This window comes from Emericellopsis cladophorae (genome assembly GCF_022114955.1).
Source record: "Emericellopsis cladophorae strain MUM 19.33 chromosome Unknown NODE_3_length_1261782_cov_116_963312, whole genome shotgun sequence".
Classification (NCBI taxonomy): Eukaryota; Fungi; Ascomycota; class Sordariomycetes; order Hypocreales; family Bionectriaceae; genus Emericellopsis; species Emericellopsis cladophorae.
In genome coordinates, this window is record NW_026250928.1 from 1,189,665 (window position 1) to 1,210,712 (window position 21,048).

At 41.9% G+C, this 21,048-nt stretch overlaps 2 protein-coding genes across 2 annotated transcripts; both read right to left on the reverse strand.

The window, feature by feature from the left end:
- Nucleotides 1-15,871: 15,871 nt before the first annotated feature.
- Nucleotides 15,872-16,701, reverse strand: J7T54_008180 (uncharacterized protein; the record flags this gene model as incomplete). Its single annotated transcript, XM_051502785.1, has 2 exons — nt 15,872-16,499; nt 16,553-16,701. 2 exons carry the CDS (start codon nt 16,699-16,701, stop codon nt 15,872-15,874), a joined length of 777 nt encoding a protein of 258 aa, XP_051365942.1.
- Nucleotides 16,702-20,256: 3,555 nt separating this feature from the next.
- On the reverse strand, nt 20,257-20,667 carry J7T54_008181 (uncharacterized protein; the record flags this gene model as incomplete). The annotated part of the gene is made up of 1 exon (XM_051502786.1): nt 20,257-20,667. The coding sequence occupies one exon, from the start codon at nt 20,665-20,667 to the stop codon at nt 20,257-20,259; it is 411 nt and encodes a 136-aa protein (XP_051365943.1).
- Between the last annotated feature and the right edge of the window lie 381 nt (nt 20,668-21,048).

Sequence of the window (21,048 nt, forward strand, 5' to 3'; positions counted from 1 at the left end):
TCGTTAAATTCGTTTAAGAGTCTTTCTAACTCCTTAGTATCCTACCGTAGGGTACGCGTAGATATTAATTAAGATTTTATCGCGTAGCGGCGGTAGTATCTAGAGTAATCTATTCCTTATAGGTCCTTTTCTTATTTCCGTTATATAATCGCTAGGTATTTCCTTTATATACTTAGATACTTAATTTAGTATTTTATTATAATACGTGGTATTTACTTTAACTTTATATATAAGGAGGTTAAGCGATATTTATATATAATTTCCTTCCTTATTCTTCTAGAGTATATAGCCCTTAGCTTTTAGTACTTTAGTATTATAGTCTAGTTAGCGACTAAGCGCGTCTACCCTACTATTCTCCGATCCCTTCCGATAGATAATCTTAATATCGTAATCCGCTAGGAATTCTATATAATAGATTTATTATTTATTAAGTTCTTATATAATAGCGAAGTATATAATATTTTAGTAATCGGTATAGACTTTAGTTATAAACTTAGTTCCTAGTATATAATACTTAAATTCTTTTATAGCGGATATAATAGCTAAGAATTCTTTATTATATATAGGATAGTTTAGTTCTACGCTATAGAGTTTCTTCGAGAAAAAGGCGATTAGTCTTAGGTTATTATTTTTATCGCGTTAGCTAATCTATACTCCTATAGCATAATCTAATATATCGGTCTCTAATTTAAGTAGTTTTTCTAGGTCGAAGGTTATAAGGACGGTATTTAATAAGATAGTATCTCGTAGCTCCTCGAACGCTTATTTTTACTCGTTTCCTTATTTAAATAATATTTCTTTCTTTATAAGTTTCGTTAGTAATACTACGATTATTATAAAGTTACGTATAAAACGCCTATAGTAGTTCATAAAACCTACGAATACTTATACTTCCTTAAGATTATTTTTTAGCTTAAGCTAGTCCTTAACTACACTAATTTTCGTTTACTCTATTAGGATTTCGTTTAGTTAAATAGTATATCTTAAGAAGACGGTTTCTTATATATAAAACGCGCTTTTCTTTAGGTCTATTAGGAGATTTATATCTTAAAGTATCTTTAGTACTTAATAGATATATTCCTTATACTCTTTAGGGGTATCCGAGAAGATTAGGATATTATTTAAGTACGCTATAACGAAGATATCTAAGTTCTCCCTAAGTATATTATTTATTATTCGCTAGAAAGTAGCTAGAGTATTAGTAAGGCCGAATAGTATTACTAAATACTCGAATAAACTAAGTTTTATATAGAAAGCGGTCTTTTGTTCGTCTCTGTCACAGCTGGTCAAGAGCGGGGACCCACCCTGCACCTAGCAGTCACGTGAACTCGCGCCTGCCTTTGTATTTTATCGCGATCCCGACCGTCTTCTATTATAGCTCTTCGAGCTACGTCTTATATATAGAGCCTGCCCTACCTAAGGAGTGCCTATCCGTAGCAATAGACTAGATCAGCCTGACCGAGTGTTCCCTATCCTACCTACCGACCGACCCCCCCTAATATTACGTAGCTCCTACCTATAGGACGCTAAATACGATAACCTCCCGCCCGATACCTCTAGAGTTACCTTAGGATACGCGCGCTTTCGTAGATACCGTAGCTAGTAACCCTTTTAAATAGTTTTACTTTTATTAATAGGTATACGCCTATATAGAATCCTAAGATACCTAGATTACGAACCTTACCGATTATATAGCTATATTAGACGAGAAAACAGCCACCCTCGAAACCAAGATTATCGAGGAGAGCGCGGCTAACCGGAACCTTCTTACTTAGATAAAGGATAAGGATATATAGATTATCGAGGTAACTATGACCGCCTGACTCGCCTAATAAGCTAGCTTACCGACCGTATAAGTAATCACTCTAGAGGCTTTAAGAACCCCCCTCGCTAAAAAGGTTATAGCTCCTTACTTAGGAACGACTCCGCCGCCTATTACCGGATCTACTACCTCCTCCCGACTATCTAAGAAGCTTCCCGACCTTAATAAGTTTAAAGGATCCCGCCCCGATCTCCGCTATTTCTTATACTAAATCCACGTAAAAATAATAGCTAACGCCGACCGATTCCCTACCGCTACGAGCCGGTTAACGTACGTAGCCGGTAGGCTTACCGGGAAGGTATACGCCTTAATACTCCCCCGTACTATCTTTAGAATCCTATAATTTAGCGACTACCCCGAACTCCTAACTTATCTCGAAAACGCGTTCGGCGACCCTAACCGCGTCTAGAACGCCTAGAACCGCCTATACTAGCTCCGCTAGAGGCACTAAGACTTTAGCACGTATTTCTCGGAGTTCTAACGCCTCGCCTTAGAGGGAGAAATAGCTAATAATAACCTAACGCCACTACTATTCCAAGGAATATCCCGTGAACTATAGGATATATTACTTTATAACCCGCCCCCTAGCCGGGAGTTCTACTAATACGCTAACTACTTATAGACTTTAGATAACCGATACCGCTAATATTAGTAATAAATCTAGCGTAGCTAACCCCCGAGACCGGCTCTATACTAAAACTAGAGATAAACCTCCCCGCGTAAGGGACGTAGCCCTCCGAACCGCAGCCTTTCACGCCATACGGTACCCGCCGCTATAACCGCTAACGACCCTATAGACCTAAGTAACTAACGCCGACTATAAGGCCCGAACCAGAGGGAAAACAACCTCTGCTTCCGCTATAGCTCCGATAGTCACTATATTCGAGATTGCCGGAAGCCAGACACTAGACGCACTCAAGCCCGATTTACCGCTTTAAATAGCGAAGACCTATCCCTTGCTAGATCCCCTAACTCTCCCGCGCCGGATAGTCGGAGGTTAATACCCTCCCTAGACCGCACGGAAAATAGAGTAAGCCTGCCCTAAGTTACCGGTAGGTGCTAGTAGAACGTATAACTACTATCCCCGAGAAAACCGCTTAAAGAACGCTTTAAATCTCCTCGGCCGCTATATATAGCGTGCCGATTAAGGAGGAATATAACTAACGATCGAACTTAATAATTCTACCTACTAAACTACTTTTACCCGATAATATTACTCTACCCGCCCCCGTAATACTTAATAGCGGAGCTAAGGGGAAGGCCTTTATCGATAGAAGCTAGGCCGAGAACTATAACCTAAGAATATACCGACTAATACACCTGATTACGATCGAGGTGTTCGATAGCCGCCCCGTAGAGAGCGGCTAGATCACACACTATATCCGCAGCCGGATACGGATAAATAACCACGAACAGAAGAATATAATATTATACGTAACTTAGAAGCTACCCGATCGTGCTTAAGATACCTTAGTTAAAATAATACGACCCTCTCGTTAGCTTTAGAAGCCAGATACTACGCTTTAATAGCCCGTACTACTAATAGCACTATAATATACCCGGACTTTTATTAAAAGTTATAGCTATATATACCATTCCTACGAAAATCCGCTAGTATCTAAAGCCCGCCCCCGGACCACTAAGCTAACGCGATATCTTTCTAGTATCGCTAAGAGCCGTATCTATATATACCCGAAGGAGCGATATAAGGCTATTCGCTATTACTATAGCCTAGATCGAAGAGATGATTATAGAACCTACTAAATAAGAACCTGCCTTACCCCTAGAGATCGCCGAGTTCGCTAACGTGTTCTCGCTTAAAGAAGCTAATAAACTACCGCCGCACCGACCTAAAGACCACTATATCTAGTTAAAAGAAGGAAGCATACTACTATTTAGACCCTTATATAGGATATCTCGAGAGGAACTAAAGACCCTAAAGGAGTGGTTAGAGGAGAACTTACGAAAAGGATTTATTCGACCAAGCTCCTCCTCTATAATATCCCCTGTGTTATTCGTTAAGAAGAATAATAACGGACTACGCTTCTATATCGATTACCGCGCTCTAAATAACGTTACTATTAAAGACCGATACCCGCTACCGTTGATTAAGGAATCCCTAAATAACCTAGCTAGTATACGATATTTCTCGAAGGTCGATATTATCTCTACGTTTAATAATATCCGGATACGCGTAAGGGAAGAGTACTTAACCGCCTTCCGCACTCGATTTAGACTATACGAGTTACTTATTATACTATTTAGAATAACTAGAGCCCTTATAACTTTCTAGAGGTATATTAATAACGTACTAAGAGAATACCTTAATGTTTTCTATACCGCCTACTTAGACGATATCCTAATCTATAGCCGAATAAGGTCCGAACACGAAGAATACTTACGAATAGTCCTAAAAGCCCTAAAGAACGCTAGGCTATATACTAAGATATTAAAGTATGAATTCTTCGTGATTAAGACGAAATTCCTAGGCTTAATTATCGGCCGAGAGGGAATCCGAATAAACCCTAAGAAAGTCCGGACCGTGAGAGACTAGAAGATACCGACCTACGTTACCGATATATAAGCCTTTCTAGGTTTCGGTAATTTCTACTAGAGATTTATCCGGGATTACTCGAAGATTACTATACCCTTAAACCGCCTAAATAGAAAGGGAGTCCTGTTTTATTAGACTACTAACTACTATAACGCTTTCGAAGGCCTAAAAACCGCTTTTAGCACCGCCCCGATACTAGCCTTGTTTAATTAGGAAAAGAATATTATCCTAGAGATAGACGCCTCCGACTATATCTCCGCTAGGGTATTATCTTAGGTAAGGGATAATAAGATACTACGACTTATTGCTTTCTTCTTAAAGAAGTATATTATTATTAAGTATAACTACGAGATCTATAATAAAGAACTAATAGCTATAATTCGTTACTTTAAGGAGTAGCGCCCGGAGTTAGAGGGAGCCTCTTTACTAATTAAAGTGATCACTAACTACCGTAACCTAGAGTACTTTACTATAACGAAGCTACTAAACCGAAGATAAGCCCGTTAGTCTCAGTTCCTATTACGATTTAACTTTTAGATCACCTACCGACCTAGGAAGTAAGGTACTAAGCCCGATGCTTTAACTAGGAGGTTAGAGGATCTCCTAAAGGAGGGGGATAAACGCTTTTTCTATTAAAGCTAGATAGTACTAAAGAGAGAGAACCTAGACCCGAGGGTAAGGTTCTACGCCGCTCGTTTACTAACCGAACTTCCTACCGACTTATCCGACCTCTTTAATAAAGGCTATACCGCTAATAAAATCCTAGAATCTATTTAAGAAGCGATCTATAAAGGCAAGCGACGCTATACCCGTATTATACTATCTAAGTGTATTAAGAACTATAACCGCCTATACTTCCGAGACCGCTTATATATCCCTAACCACGACGAACTAAAGGCTAAACTACTCCGCCGCTATTATAAGTCACCCGTTGCCGGATACCTTGGACGAGCCCGCACCTACGATATCCTATCTAGAAGTTACTTCTAGCTAGGTATACTAGTATACGTAGAAAGATAGATCAAGAACTATTATACTTACCGCCGGTCTAACCCGTCCCGAGACGCCTACTAAGGAGTCCTAAAGCCGCTACCGATCCCTGAACGCGCTTAGAGAGATATATTAATAGACTTTATTATATACCTGCCTCCGAGCTAGGGATATAATATAATCCTCGTCGTAGTAGACTATCTAACGAAGATAAGATACTTAATACCTTATAAAGTAACCTACGATTCGGCTAAGACTGCCCGTCTATACTTATACTATGTCTAGAAGCTATATAGCCTACTATTAACTATTATATCCGACCGAGGCCCTTAGTTTATTTCTAAGTTCTAGAAGAGCTTAAACCGATAGCTATAAATTAAGAGCCTATTATTAACCGCTATATACCTATAAACGGACGGCTAGACTAAACGCTTTAATACTATCCTAGAATAATACCTACGATCCTACGTATTATATCTATAAAACGACTAGTCTACCTAGCTCCCGCTAGCTGAATTCGTTACTAACTCCTAGAAATCCGAGACTACTAGTATATCGCCGTTCTTTACTAACTACGGCTCCTACCCCCGGATAAGGTTCGAACTAGATATCCCTACCGCTAATACTCCCGCCCCCCGGGACGTAGAAAACTTTATTCGTAAGATAAAGTAGATTAATAAATACCTATAGTCCGAATTAACCGCTGCCTAAGCCCGCTACGAAGACTAAGCGAACCGGAACCGCCGACCTACCCGTACGTATCGCACTAGAGACTTAGTCTAGCTAGACGCCCAAAACCTACGAACCCTACGGCCGTAGAAGAAACTAGACTAGAAAAATAGCGGCCCCTTAAAGGTCGAGAAAGCTATATCGCCGTACGCTTATAAACTAGAACTACCTATAAGTATAAGAGTATACCCTATATTCTATATTAACCTACTCCGACTCGTTACTAATAACCCCTATCCCGGATAATATATCGCACCCCCGCCGCCTATTAAAGTTAATAAAGCTAAAGAGTTTATAGTATAAGAGATAGTAGATTCCCGCTAGGAACGAAAAGGCTAAGGTAACCTACGATTATAGTATACTATAAAATAGGTTAGGTATAATAATCCGACCGAAGAACCCGTAGAATATTTAGAGAACGCGCAATAGATCGTCGCTAACTACTACCGCCGATATCCCGATAAACCTAGTCTTTAATAAATACTCGTAGGAGCTCGCCCTTAGAAGGGGGGCGTACTATTATAGCTAGTTAAGAGCGGGGACCCACCCTGTACCTAGTAGTCACGTGAACTCGCGCCTGCCTTTGTATTTTATCGCGATCCTAACCGTCTTCTATTATAGCTCTTCGAGCTACGTCTTATATATAGAGCCTGCCCTACCTAAGGAGTGCCTATCCGTAGCAATAGACTAGATCAGCCTGACCGAGTGTTCCCCGTCCTACCTGCCGACCGACCCCCCCTGACAGTCTCCTTTCTTTATATAGATTAGGTTATAGGCTCTTTTTAAGTTAAGAACGGTAAACTAGTTCTTACTATAAAGTCTATCCTTAAGCTCGTTAATAAGCGGTAAGGGTGTCCGGTCTTTAATCGTGATATCGTTAAGCTATCGATAGTCCACGACTAATCGTAGCTTACCGTTCTTCTTTAGTACGAATATAACGGGGTATCTTACTTCTAAAGTAGATAGTCGAATATAGCCTTTTTTAAGTATTTTATCGATATATTCTCGTAATACTTTAAGTTATTCTCCGTTAAGGTTATAGAGTCCTTAGTGCTTAATCGAAGTATTAGTTTTAAGATAGATTTTATAATCCTATCGGCTATATAATAAGAGTCCCGTTTCTAGGGTTTCCTTAAATAATAAGTAATATTTTCTATACTCCTATAGTATATTCTTTAGCTATTCTTCTTCTATAATAGGTTTCTTTTCTCTTTCTTTTTAGAGGGCTTGATTTACTTCGAATATTTTTAATATAATATTAGCGATAATTCGTTTTCTTTATTTATATTATATACCTAGTTATAAAGCCTTCTCGGTTAATATTATAGTCTTTACCTACTTCGACTCGCTTATATCTTTCTATAAGGTTTCTTTAGAGGCTAAGTTATCGCGAATATTCGCTTTATTTTAGTTAAATAGTAATTATCGCGTTATCGTGTCTATCCACGCTAACTAGCTATTACGCTAATTAACTACTAGATTACTTCTCTATAACTATAGGTAACCTAGTATTATATCGTAATTATATAAGTCTATAATATCGAAGACGATTATCTTATAATATCCTTATATTAAGACCTTAAGATAATTAGTCTCGCGGTCGATAGTCTTACTATTATAATCGAAACTTCCTCTTTCGGTATTATAAAGCTTATATATTACTTTCTTATAATTCTATAATAGCGTATATTAGTTAATTACTATTAGTAAGATATAGTTTCCTATCGATCTACTATCTAATAATACTTATAATCGATATCCGTTAATCTAGACTTCTAAAACCGTTTTCTACGTTCTACTTATCTCCACGGAGTAGAGGGTCTTTAGGTTCCTTTCGTTATCTTATGCCCTTTTTATAGGTAACGTTAGTAGTTTTTTAATAAGTAGTATTCTATATCGATATTATTATCCTTAGAGTTATAATCGCTATACGACTCTATTAGTATAAAGGGGTCCTTATTTTCCTCCTTGTATAAGTAATATACGCACCCGTAGTAATAGACTCCGTAGTCTAGCGTATATCCTTCGTAGTATCTATATACTATATATTATGTATAACGTGATTGATAAGCGAACCGCCTAGACAAGCGAACCGCCCACTTTCCTATCATTATCTATCATCATTATTTGATTAATTATTCTATAACAACTAGCAATATCAGATTAAAGGAATAAAGCTAATACCCTTCTTACTATTCAAGCGCTTCAAACCAACCCAAAATTAAGTATGCGACGCGTAGCTAAGATCTACAATATTCCACGCACGACGCTAAGAGATCGTAAGCACGGAACTTAATTAAGACGCGATATAATAGCTAATTCGCGGAAACTATCCGATCTTAAAGAACAGAAGCTAGTCGAGTATATACTCGATCTAGATTCGCGAGGATTTTCCCCTTAGATCAGTAGTATTAAAGAAATAGCTAATCTATTGCGTATCGACCGCGACGCGTCACCCGTTAGTAAGCGCTAGGTAGGGAATTTTATCAGGCGGTAACTAGAGCTTAAGACGCGTTTCTTTCGTAGATATAACTACTAGAGGGCTAAATACGAAGATCTAGTCGCTATAAACGCGTGGTTTCGACTTATAGCGAACACAATCGCGAAGTATAGTATCTAATTAGATAATATCTATAACTTCGACGAGATAGGCTTTATAATAGGCGTTATTATAAGCGGTATAGTTATTATAGGCGCCGAAAGGCGTAGGAACCCGAAAAGAGTCTAGCCTAGAAACCAGGAATAGGTTATAGTTATTTAATCGATCTCTATATAGGGCTAGGTAGCACCGCCGTTTATCGTTATTATAGGCTAATATCACCTCTTAAGCTAGTATTAAGAAAGCACTCTCCCTAGTAATTAAGCTATCGTAACTACGAAAAACGGCTAGACCGATAATACTACGGGTCTCCTATAGCTAAAGTACTTTAATTAATATATAAAGAAGCGATCGAATAGTGCCTATCGTCTTCTGATCCTTAATAGCTATGAAAGCTACCACTCTACCGAGTTCGAGGTATATTATAAGGAGAATAAGATTATCTCGCTCTATATACCTCCTTATTCGTCTTACCTACTCTAGCCTCTTAATATAGGCTGCTTTAGGCCGCTTAAAACGGTATATAGTCGAGAAATAGAGTATCTAATCAAATACTCTATAATATATATTTCAAAGACTAAGTTTCTTCACGCCTTCCACGCTATATTCCGAGCTATATTAACCGAAACTAATATTAAGGGAGGCTTTAGAGGGGCTGGAATTACCCCTCTAGATACGGAATATATAATCTCGAAGCTAGATATAAAGCTATATACTCTAACGCCTCCTAAGGGGACTCTAGAGCTTCCTAACCCTTAGGTCTTAAAGACCCCTAAGATAATTAAGGAGACTAAATCTTAGTCTACTTACCTTAAAAATCGAATTAAGAGATATAAAAGTAGCTCCCTAGCATTAATAATTAACGCTATAATATCAATAACTAAGGGTTTGAAGGCATATTAGTACGAGATAGCGTTATTAAGGATAGAGGTCCGGGATCTTCGAGATATTAACCATATCCTTAGCCGGCGCCGGAGAGAGAAAAAGACCCGCTTACGAAATAGAGGGACTATAATAGTAGAGGAAGGTCGAGTATTAATTAATCAGAAGGATATAGATTCGTAGCTAGTAGCTAAATCATTAAAGAGAGGTGGTCGGGCAAGGTCGGTGTAGCTAGCTCTAAGGTATTATAGTATATGCGGGAAGGCCGGCTATAATTCACGAATATATTAGGGTAAGATAGAGGTATCTAGAGATAAGTATAGCGATTAGTTTGAACTAATCGAATGATTTATTATGTTTTAATTAAAGATCTTGTTATAGGGATTTAGGAAAGTGGGCGGTTCGCTTGTCTGGGCGGTTCGCTTATTAATCACGTTATACCTTTCCGTTCGGAACTTAGTATTCCCTTGCCTTTATTCTATAATATAGGCGTAATATTTCCTTAGCTCTTTTATATCGTTCGTGGTCTATTTCGCTTTTAAAGATATAGTTTCGGTCTAATTCCTCGATCGGATTATATAGTAGTTATATACCTTCGGGGTATTTATTATACCCCTTATATATATAACGTGATTGATAAGCGAATGTCCTAGATAAGCGAATATCCCATAAATCGATCCTCCTACACTATTATTATTTAATCAATTAATCCCCAACAACCAAGCATGCCAGTCCCAAATAATAAGGCTAGTATCAATCTAGCCCTTCAAGCCCTTTAAAAAGACCTAGAGCTAAGCGTGCGACACGTAGCCCAGATCTACCAGGTATATAGGAAGAAGCTAGGCCGCCGTCGATAGGGCATATAGTCTCGAAGCGATATTATAGCTAATTCGCGGAAACTATCCGATCTTAAAGAATAGAAGCTAGTTAAGTATATAATTAATCTAGATTCGCGAGGGTTTTTACCTCGGATTAGTGGTATTAAAGAAATAGCTAATCTATTACGCGTCGACCGCGATACGTTACCCGTCGGTAAGCGCTAGGCAGGGAATTTTATTAAGCGGTAACCAGAGCTTAAGACGCGTTTCTTTCGTAGATATAACTACTAGAGGGCTAAATACGAAGATCTAGTCGCTATAAACGCGTGGTTTTGACTTATAGCGAATATAATCGCGAAGTATAGCATCCGATTAGGTGATATCTATAACTTCGACGAGATAGGCTTTATAATAGGCGTTATTATAAGCGGTATAGTTATTATAAGCGTAGAAAGGCGTGGGAACCCGAAAAGAGTCTAGCCTAGAAACCGGGAATAGGTTATAGTTATTTAATCGATCTCTACGTAGGGCTAGGTAGCGCCGCTATTTATCGTTATTATAGGCTAATATCACCTCTTAAGCTAGTATTAAGAAAGCACTCTCCCTGGTAATTAGGCTATCGTAACTATAAAAAACGGCTAAACCGATAATACTACGGGTCTCCTATAGCTAAAGTACTTTAATTAATATATAAAGAAGCGATCGAATAGTGCCTATCGTCTTCTAATCCTCGACGGGTATAAAAGCTACTACTCTACCGAGTTCGAGGTATATTATAAGGAGAATAAGATTATCTCGCTCTATATACCTCCTTATTCGTCTTACCTACTCTAGCCTCTCGATATAGGCTACTTTAGGCCGCTTAAAAAGGCATACGGTCGAGAAATCGAGTATCTAATTAAATACTCTATAATATATGTTTTAAAGACTAAGTTCCTTTACGCCTTCCACGCGGTATTCCGAGCTATAATAACCGAAAGTAATATTAAGGGAGGCTTTAGAGGAGCTAGACTTACCCCTCTAGATATAGAATATATAATCTTAAAGCTAGATATAAAGCTATATACTCTAACGCCTCCCGAGGGGACTCTAGAGCTTCCTAACCCTTAGGTCTTAAAGACCCCTAAGACGATTAAGGAGACTAAATCTTAGTCTATTTACCTTAAATAACGAATCAGGAGACATAAGTATAGCTCCCTAGTATTAATAATTAATACTATAATATCAATAACTAAGGGTATAAAGGTATATTAGCACGAGATAGCGTTACTAAGGATAGAGGTCCGGGATCTTCGAGATACTAACTATATCCTTAGCCGGCGCCGGAGGGAGAAAAAGACCCGCCTACGGAATAGAGGGACTATAATAGTAGAGGAAGGTTAAGTATTAATTAATTAGAAGGATATAGATTCGTAGGTAGTAGCTAAATAGTTAAGGAGAGGTGGTCGGGTAAGGTCGGTGTAGCTAGGTATAAGGTATTGTAGTGCGTGCGGGAAGGCCGGCTATAATTCACGAATATGTCAGGCTAAGATAGAGGTATCTAGAGATACGCATAGCGATTAGTTTGAACTAATTGAATGATCTTTTGTGTGTTAATTGACGATCTTATTCGTGGTGTTGCGATTTATGGGATATTCGCTTGTCTAGGATATTCGCTTATTAATCACGTTAACTATACTTTAGTACGTATTCTTTTTTTATTAAGAATTCCTTTATAAGGTTTCCCTCTTTCTAGCGCCTTACCTTTACTATAATACCTTCTTTTTTAGTAAGCTTAAGACCGAGTAATACCTTCGTTATATTCTCGTGTCGTTAGAGTTCTTCTATTTCTTTTTATTCTCTAGTTCGATACTAGTCGAATACTTTTTCCTTGATATACTTAGGGCAGTCTATCGATAGGTATTTACCCTATATTTTCTAGTTTCGCGTATATACTTTAGGGTATTTAGCTAATTACCTTAGTACCACGCACCCTATACTAGGTTCTATATATATATATTCGTAGAATTCGGCTTTATCTTTCTTATAAAGGTCGTCGATAGCGCGAATATCTAATCCCCTTATTAGGTAGACCTGGTGTCTCCTCTTCTTAGTTTTATAGATTTTATAGAAGTAATATATATATAAGATCTATAATAGCTCGTAATACTTTTCCGCGTTAGGGTTTATCCTTAGGTCGTCTCTTAATAATATCTTTCGATCTTATTCCGGACTATTTTCTCCGAGTATTATTTATACGTAAATAACTATCTAAAGGTCCTCTCCTCGGGGCAGAGGATTATACCGATTATTAGCGGCGAAGAGCTAGTCTTATAGCATAGCTCTTCTATATAAGAGATTCGTTTCGAGTATCCTTTTTTCCTATAAGATTTCTTCTTCGCTATCTATAGAGTCGGTATCTAACGATTCTTTATCTAGCTTATCTAGCGATTCGTCTATAACGTCCGGGTGTCTTATTAGTCCCGTAATAACCTTATATATTATAGCTAAAACGCGAGATTAATATAGTACCTTAGGGAACTATCTTAAATTTTCCTTACTATTTTAGTAAGTCTAGCAGCCGTTATCGTAGTAAGCTATCTAATAGAGTTCCTCGTGAGTTAGCGTTCTAGTTAGCTTTCGTTAGATAGCGGAGAGGTAGTCTTTATACTCTTATTCCCTATCCTTAATAATATCGTATCGCTCGTTTATTATAATTTCATATCCGGCCTTAGTTATATTTAGCTATTTCGCCTTACCTTTAAGTACTAGCTTCTAGTCTTACTTTTATTCTTTCTTTAAAGAATAATATTCGCGCGTAAAGTATCCTTTCTTACTATAATTATAATAAGTAAGGTTCTTTTTCTCGATTACCGCGAGTTTTTATTATATAGCGTTTAAGTCTATAGGTCTCGCGTGAGTTCCTCCGTAAGCCGTGCTTAAGTAGAACTAAGGTCTTCCTATATTAAGATAGATCTTATTTTTATTACTATAATCACGGTTTAAGGAGTTAGTAAAGTACTATCCCTTTTTCTATTATTACCTTTCGAATTATTAGTTATCGATCTTAATTATTATTATAATATATATAGCGAGGGCGGTAGGTCGGTCCTCTTTATAAAGTTTATCCTTAACCTTATCCTTAAGGCCCCTATAATAAGCTATTATTTTATCTTCCTCGCTCTTCGTAGTTCTAGATACTATCTAGATAAATAGAGCGCTATAGTCCGAAATTAATCCTTTCTATTTTAACGCTTTTAGCTAGTTCTCGGCTAGGCGTTCTTTATTAATAGTCCCGAAGGTCGCTTTTAATACTTCTTTAAAGTTATAGTAATATACGAAGATATCTTTTATATCTTACTTATAGTGCTAATAAATATTAGTTATAAAGTCCTAAAGTATAGGTTCGAACTAAGCTAAGGCGGCTCCTAATAGATATCCCGCTATATAGCGTACTTTATCCTCCTTTATTTATAAGATAGAGGGGAAGTATTATTAATAGGCTCTAACCTAAGTTAGGAACCCTTAAAAGTCCTTAGTCGTACTATCGAATAATCCTAGTTAGCGTAGCTTTATAATCTCTCTTAGGTCCTTATTAATAACTTAATAAATAATATTATTATTTATATTATTTATTTCGTTTCTTAATTACGCGTTTTATTCTTATTATAAGGCTATTCTTTTATTAAAATTATAATACGCCTTATTATATTACTCTTTATCGCGAGTCTATATATTAGCGATTTATTATAGTTATCCCCTAAGTTCTTAGATTTAGCCTCTAAGGATATCGGCCTTATCCTCGGACTTATCCGAGTTTATACCGATATCTTCCTCCGGCGGGGGTTAGATAGGTTCGGCGTGCTTGCCCTTAGTCTTAGAGGATTCGCTAGCTATAGTATCGTATTACTTAAGTACTTAATATAGTAGTATACTAAATAAGAGCTATTAATATATAACGTTCGGATCTAGACTAGCTACCGGGTAGGTAGAATAAAAGTCGGTTATTAAACTAAGTATACTAGGATATCGTTAACTTAAGCGGTCGGGTTATAGTCTATGTGCGAGATAGTAGATCTTATGTAGATAATTATATTAATAGCTAAGGAGCTAGTAAAGACTAACTATAATAAAGCTAGGCTTTCTATATACTAAGCGAATATTATATAGTCGACCGTAGTCGACTGTCGTCTACGAGCGCCCCTATAGTATAGTCGATCGTAGTCGCCTGGCGGCTATAGTCGACTGCTATGCTTGGTGCGTGAATAACGCGTGATATGAGGAAAAAGTGGGGGGCACGTGAGAGGCGCATGCGGTCGCATGTCGGGTCGTAACACGACGGCATTCCGATCCGCTCAGCTCCTACTCGAGGCCAGGGCGGATCCTATGGCTAAGACGATGAATGGCTGGACAATTTCATCTAATAGGAAGTTTTTACAAGAACGGAGCCTAGGGGTAGGAGTACTGGGCGGATATATAGGACGAAGACGTTAAAGATAAGGCGAATAACCCGTGCAGAACCACGACAGCGGCGGCCGACCTTGCACGAAAGCTTCTGTCCGAGGCTAGAATAAGGCTACCCCCTATCTAAAGCCCGGCCTGTATTTTGTATACGGGGCCTCGACTGGATTAGGCTTTAGGGTCCAAGCTAGAAGCGCCAACCTATACCCGCCTCGATGGCTGGAGAGGCAGTTCGATAACACAATTTAAAAACCTAGAAGCGTGCTCTATTAACGAGCCTCCGAGACGTATCGAGGGAATAACGCCGCTACACTAGGCAGCTGAGTTTGGAGCAGTGGGCGTGGCGGCGGTACTGAAGGAGGTGGGCGGGACTGACCTCAAGGCGAAAGATAGCAAAGGAGAAACTCCGTACGATGTTGCCTCTCAATCGCGCTGTTTTGAGGGAGATGGCTTAAGACAATTGGCACGCGGTATGAAGGCTGTGCTTACACTATGAATTATTCCGTCATACTATATGTATGGAATGAATCAAAGGACAGAACAGGGTGACGCTATAATTTGGTAAATAAGCCTGAGATTCTTGTTCTTATGAAGGGGTCTTGCACGGATCAAAGTCACACTTCCACCTATCCACGCCCAAGGACTACATTCGAGGGCTCGTATCTTGTCTGCCTTTCGTCACTGGCACATCCTTCTCAATCCATTCCATCTGCCCCTGGGGATCGTACGCCGACTTCCACACCGCAAGCATTTCATCCTTCTTCCACTCGGAATGGCCATTTTGAAACATAAAGCTAGCAATTCGAGGCATGAGAAAACCACAGAATGCAGCGACAAGAGTGATGCTCCCAACCAAAATGACCAATCCAACAAGGCTGAAGTTCTGCACCTGAATCGTGGAGCGAATTCGCTGTTCACCGCACATGTCGTCTAGAGATCTGTCTGTACTGCTTTCGCCGGTGAACCGAGAAGCCGGGACAAGTTGAAAGGCAGCGGAGTCATAGCCTGTTAGGGGCTGGTCTGGGAAATTAGCGACATTAGTTTGAAGCCTGGCGAGGCCCGTCTCGAACCACAGTTGGACTTCTTTCTGCCAATGCGTGGGCATCTAGACCAGGGGAGATGAGCATTGGGCTGGCCATGATGGACTTGGCAATGAGAGCTGGAGACGATTCCGTGTTAGCGAACCAAGCAATGAGAAGGAGAAGGAGCTTCTTCTCGGAGAACTTGCCGTTGTCACCCAGAGATCTCACACTTCCTTCCATTGTGTAAAGCAGTGAGTCATGCTGGATCCTCACAATAGTGGCCCACTGTTTGTTGTTCACCGTTCCCAGAAGTTCGGGGATCCCACTGCTCAAGTGGCCATCCAAACCTGAACAGGCGCCGCTGATGGGATCGCAAAACTCATGTTGATCGGCGCAGGCAACGATGCGCAGAGTGTTATCGCTCAGATACATGACTTGCTCCGTACCAAGCTCCGAAGTCCGGATTGGGTTCTTGATAGACCCGTTGGCCTGGAACACGGGATCGTCGACGCTCTGCGCATACGTCACAATATTCGGAGCAATCAAGATGGCGCTCACGTCGGCGTCGGTGCGGTTTAGCGACGGAATCGGGACCCAGGATATGTTGGCTGCATCGCTGAAGCCTCTATACGCCGCCGCCGTGCTGGCAAAAGAATCAGCATCAAGATTCGAACAAAGTTGTGTAGATGGACGTACTAGACCTCGTAGCCCATGCGCTGGAGCGGACTGAGCTGATATGAGAAAGTGAAGTTTTGCTTATCATACGGCCCGAGGTCAACGTCGAAGAGGGGGGAGTCCGCTCCGATCTCCCAATCGTCTCGCTGACCCTGTACTTGCGTCAACATGGAGGGATCAAGTTTCAAGGGCGAGCATGTCGTTTTCCAACGATACTGGATTCGATCCTCTCGCCGGGCGTTGATGCCAAGGGAAGCGTGCGAGTCAATTTTCCCCGTATCAAAGCTTATGGCTCCCGTTGGCCCAAGTAGACATAATTCGGTGTCGAAGGGACACGGCGCTCCTGTGTCTATGTCAAAACTGAGGTGTCTGACATTGAAAGGCGACTCTCTCGATTCTGACGGAGAGCCACTATAGAAATCGATTGCGTACCGCCGGGCATCATTGGTATCGCGAAGCTCCTTGGCGCCGAACGCAGCCGTCTCCGTCAGAGACGCTGAACTGTGCGCGAACAGACGTAACAAGCCACACGTACCACTTCGGGCCAGGACAACTATGTCTTCGTTTGCAGTGGTTGCCACTAGGGAAGGCAAAACCACACTTGCCAGAGCGATGAGCGCGGCGCAGGCGCCCGCGAGGGAGAGGAGGAAAATGAAATGAAGTGGGCGCCTGCTCAAGAAAGAAGATTGACTACTTCGCCAAGCCCAAAACGACGAGACAAGCGCGAACAGCAGGTCACTGGGACGGCTGCTGTTGCGGAGGATGAAGCGGCGCTGCGCGAGCTCGGCGTTAGTGGCTGAAGTCCCCCTGGTCAGTGGGAGGAGGTAGAGAAAGAGGATGACGGTGCTCCAGATGAAGGGAAGGAGCACGACAAGGAGGAGAGAGAGCGCGGCAATAAGTTAGTTGGACTGAGTGGTTGTGAGGGTAATGACATAGCGGGAGAATGTGGATGCGCTGTGGTCCTCCCACAAGCCGAGACGGATTTCGGGAGAGAACATTAGAGCAGCACGTTCCAAAGCTTATTATCAGATGCTTGAGTGCGTACTCGGATGAGGGGGTGCAAAGCAAAACATAAACCAGCTGTGCCACATACTGAGCAGCGGGCGATTCTGTTTAAATAATCATCCAAGTGTACCCCGTAACCCGGACCGGCCAAGACCGCGCGCTTTCCGGTGAATATACGTTTAGACATGCACAAATCCAACACGCCAAATCTAGAGCGGCCGATGCAGCATTAGCCTGTCCATTGTCTCACTACAGCTCAGTCCCTCTTGTCAGCCCCAATATAGGCCAAGAACTATAGCGCGTATCCCTCTTATTAGCGCAAGGGGCTATTGAATCCGGGCGGACTTGGTGGTTATGCCGCCCCATGTGGAGAGCATTCATGTTTATTTAACCAGACCAGCCAAGGTTTTCAACTACATGTACGTAGTCGTGCATTATGTGGGCGACGATCGCGCGGTTATGTGGCCCGAATCTGAGTATTCTGATCTACGTAGTGACACTCACACCTACATGCAGCTCAGGCTACATATAGCTGGGTCTCAATTGGAGCGATACGTTTTATAGGGCGGGTGATCCCGCTGTGGGGGGGGGGCTAGCCTAATTTGGCACTTTCAGGCTTGGGATTGACTCGGACTAGCCGCACTGCGGATACGTAGCCGTCGGTCGCAGCGAGACTCCAGACTCCAGACTCCAGAGTCTAGTCTCTTCTTCCGACCGTGTATCTGCATGGTTCCGTGCAGATGGTGCCTGTATTGCAGGGGTCGACGAGGGTTTGACTACACATGGGCTGTAGAATGGCGTGGTTTTCATGTTCAGCTCTGTCCCCTAAGCTGCCTTTAGAAGTTAGCTGCATGAGCAGTGCTCATAGTATGTTCCTAGATGCGCCACGCCAAGAGTCACTACTCGAAGGAGACAGAGCGTCTCAGACACTTCGCCGACCATGAAAATGGACTGAGATAAAGGTGCAGCAAGCCAATTGAACCTGGCGGTGCAGAGGCGAACTTTACGATTTGACAACCATTCTTATCAAACAGGCTAGACGACTCAGCGACGACGTCAACCGGCGGCCTGAGGAGGAAAATGCTACGAGTGTGGATCAGTCCCCTCACCTTAACCAACAACGGCTGCTCACTAACAGTACTTTCCTACCTTACCTGAGGTAGCTCAAAATTCCGGAAACCGTGTGCATAAAGCCCTTTTCTTCAGAGCTGAGTTTACCTTTCCTATTTCGTTACTTTCTTACTAGATTTTCTCAAGTCTGCGCGCTCCCCTTGCCATGACACGAGGGCAAATGGATGAATCTCGGAACAACAGCTAGTCTAGTCCCCGCGGCTTGCAGCTGCGGCCCCTGGCCATTGAGAGGCACCGCGACTTCTGCTAAAATCCTCGCCCCCTGAGAGGGTTGTTTTCGACTCCCCTCAACCGTCCCAAGAATCCCGTATCAGATTCATGTCCTCCGACTACTCCTCTCGCAGCGAATATACCGAAAGTCAATTCTGAGGACTAGTCTGCAGTTATCGGCTCGCGAACAATAGCCTTTTGATGACTAAAGGTTCAAGGATAAGCGCACCGGTAGCTCAACATACATCGACTAACAAGATACCATTGCCGTGCTCATTGATGCAGGCGCAAATACTAATAGACTCGGCTACTGCTAAACGCACATTGTGCCTGAGCCGGCCATGTTTCTGAGTACGACGGTAGCCTTGAAGACTCTTCTGGAAAAGGGGGCGGATCTAAACGGTATACGCAGGGATAGGACCACTGCGCTTTATTACTCGGACAACGCATTCCGGCACACCGGCTCGAGATATCGGGATCGTATACCCACGAAGCCGGTATTCGCCTTCTCCTAGGCCACGGCACATCGGCCACTAAGCCAGGTCTCACGGGTGATCTGCCGCTCCACCCCGCAGCATTTATGGTCGTATCTTGACATTTTCCAATTATACCTCTCCTCGTGCTGCCACAATGTTGCCGAAGAACAAGCTCTGATCCTGAACGCCATAAACCGAAAGGGAGATACTCTACTATATTACGCGGCGGCAGGAGCTAATATCGAGATCATACGATTTGTACTCGCTCGTGGACTCAACTCTAATGCTTCGAACCAGCACGGGTGGACTCCATTGATTTGTGCCCTCGCTCACGGCTACAGATCACATCTTCATTGGGCCTCAAGGGGCAGCAGCAGTATGTCTAATAAAGTCCAAGCTGCCCGACTTCTTCTTTCTAACAACGCTAGTGCACGCGTTATTACTGAAGAAAGCTGGACACTATTACATATCTTAGCATGTAACCACGACGCACACCTCGATAATGAAGCCGGAGACTTGGCGAGAACTTTGTTAGCTGGTGGATCTGATACCTATCAACGCGCTCCAGCTGTTTGGCGCTTGAACCTGGGCCGGAATTTACCGAAACCTCGGACCAGGGCTAGGGAATAGAAGAGGTTACACTCGGGGTCACGGTAGGTAGCAATCAATAGGTGAAAAGACATTGATGCAAGTAAATCTACGTCTAAAAGCTAGAAGTAACCAGTACTCAAGTTCTAGGGGCCGGATCCGAGAACTAGTCAACTCAGCAAAACACTGCACGTAATGGCCACGCATTCTTTTTTCTCCAGTATAACTTTAAGAAAACTCAACGCTCTGTTGGATTTTATGTTTCTCTCGTCCGTGTAGCCGTTGTATAGAAGTAACATCACACAATGTGACCGCTTAATCAACTAGCCTGCGACCATTGCGGTATTGCCACAGCCGGCTTACGTCCCGCATCTTCTTCGTATAGCTGCCCTTGGATTTGTCCCATGGCTCGCGATGATCCATGCCGGCTCTGTCGCCCCTACTATCAGGCATGGCGTCCATCTCCATGAAATCGCCGTCTTCCGGGTCGCGTGTGAATCGCAGAGTTGGATCTAGAGGAAAGATGCTGTCGAGGTAGTGCTGATTGAACTGGTGGCCCGCTCTCGGGTTGATAAACAGCTTTCCCATGAAGCGGTTCTCAAGTTGGTCCACAGGTGTCTCCTTTGTGTAATTCAGGACGCCCCATCTGCTTGCAAAGTCATAGATATTGGCGTAGTGCTCGATGTGGCAGATGGCACCTTCGTGCTCATCTGTGTCTGCACTCATACCGAAGCTGGGTTTCCTGGCACCCGGCGCCGTAAAGGTCCGACGGGGGTTGCTGAAGTGATTTGCGAGACAGCCAAAGGTGTACACCTCTAGGTATCGCAGTAGGTCTTGTGGTACATTATCCAAGAGCCAATCAACAATCATGCCTCCTTCGATGCCTCCTTGAGAATGAAGAATAAGTACGACCTTCTTGACGCCCGGTTCGTAAAGTGCCTTCTTCACTAGCACGTAGCAGTCTCGGACATCTGACGTGGCATATAGGAGAGAGCGTTGTATCAAACACTGAACCAGGTCAAAGATGACCCCTGAACTATGAAGTATTGATTAATATTAAACAAGTTAGCAGAGAATATGCATACGTTTTGTTATGAACTCCGACGA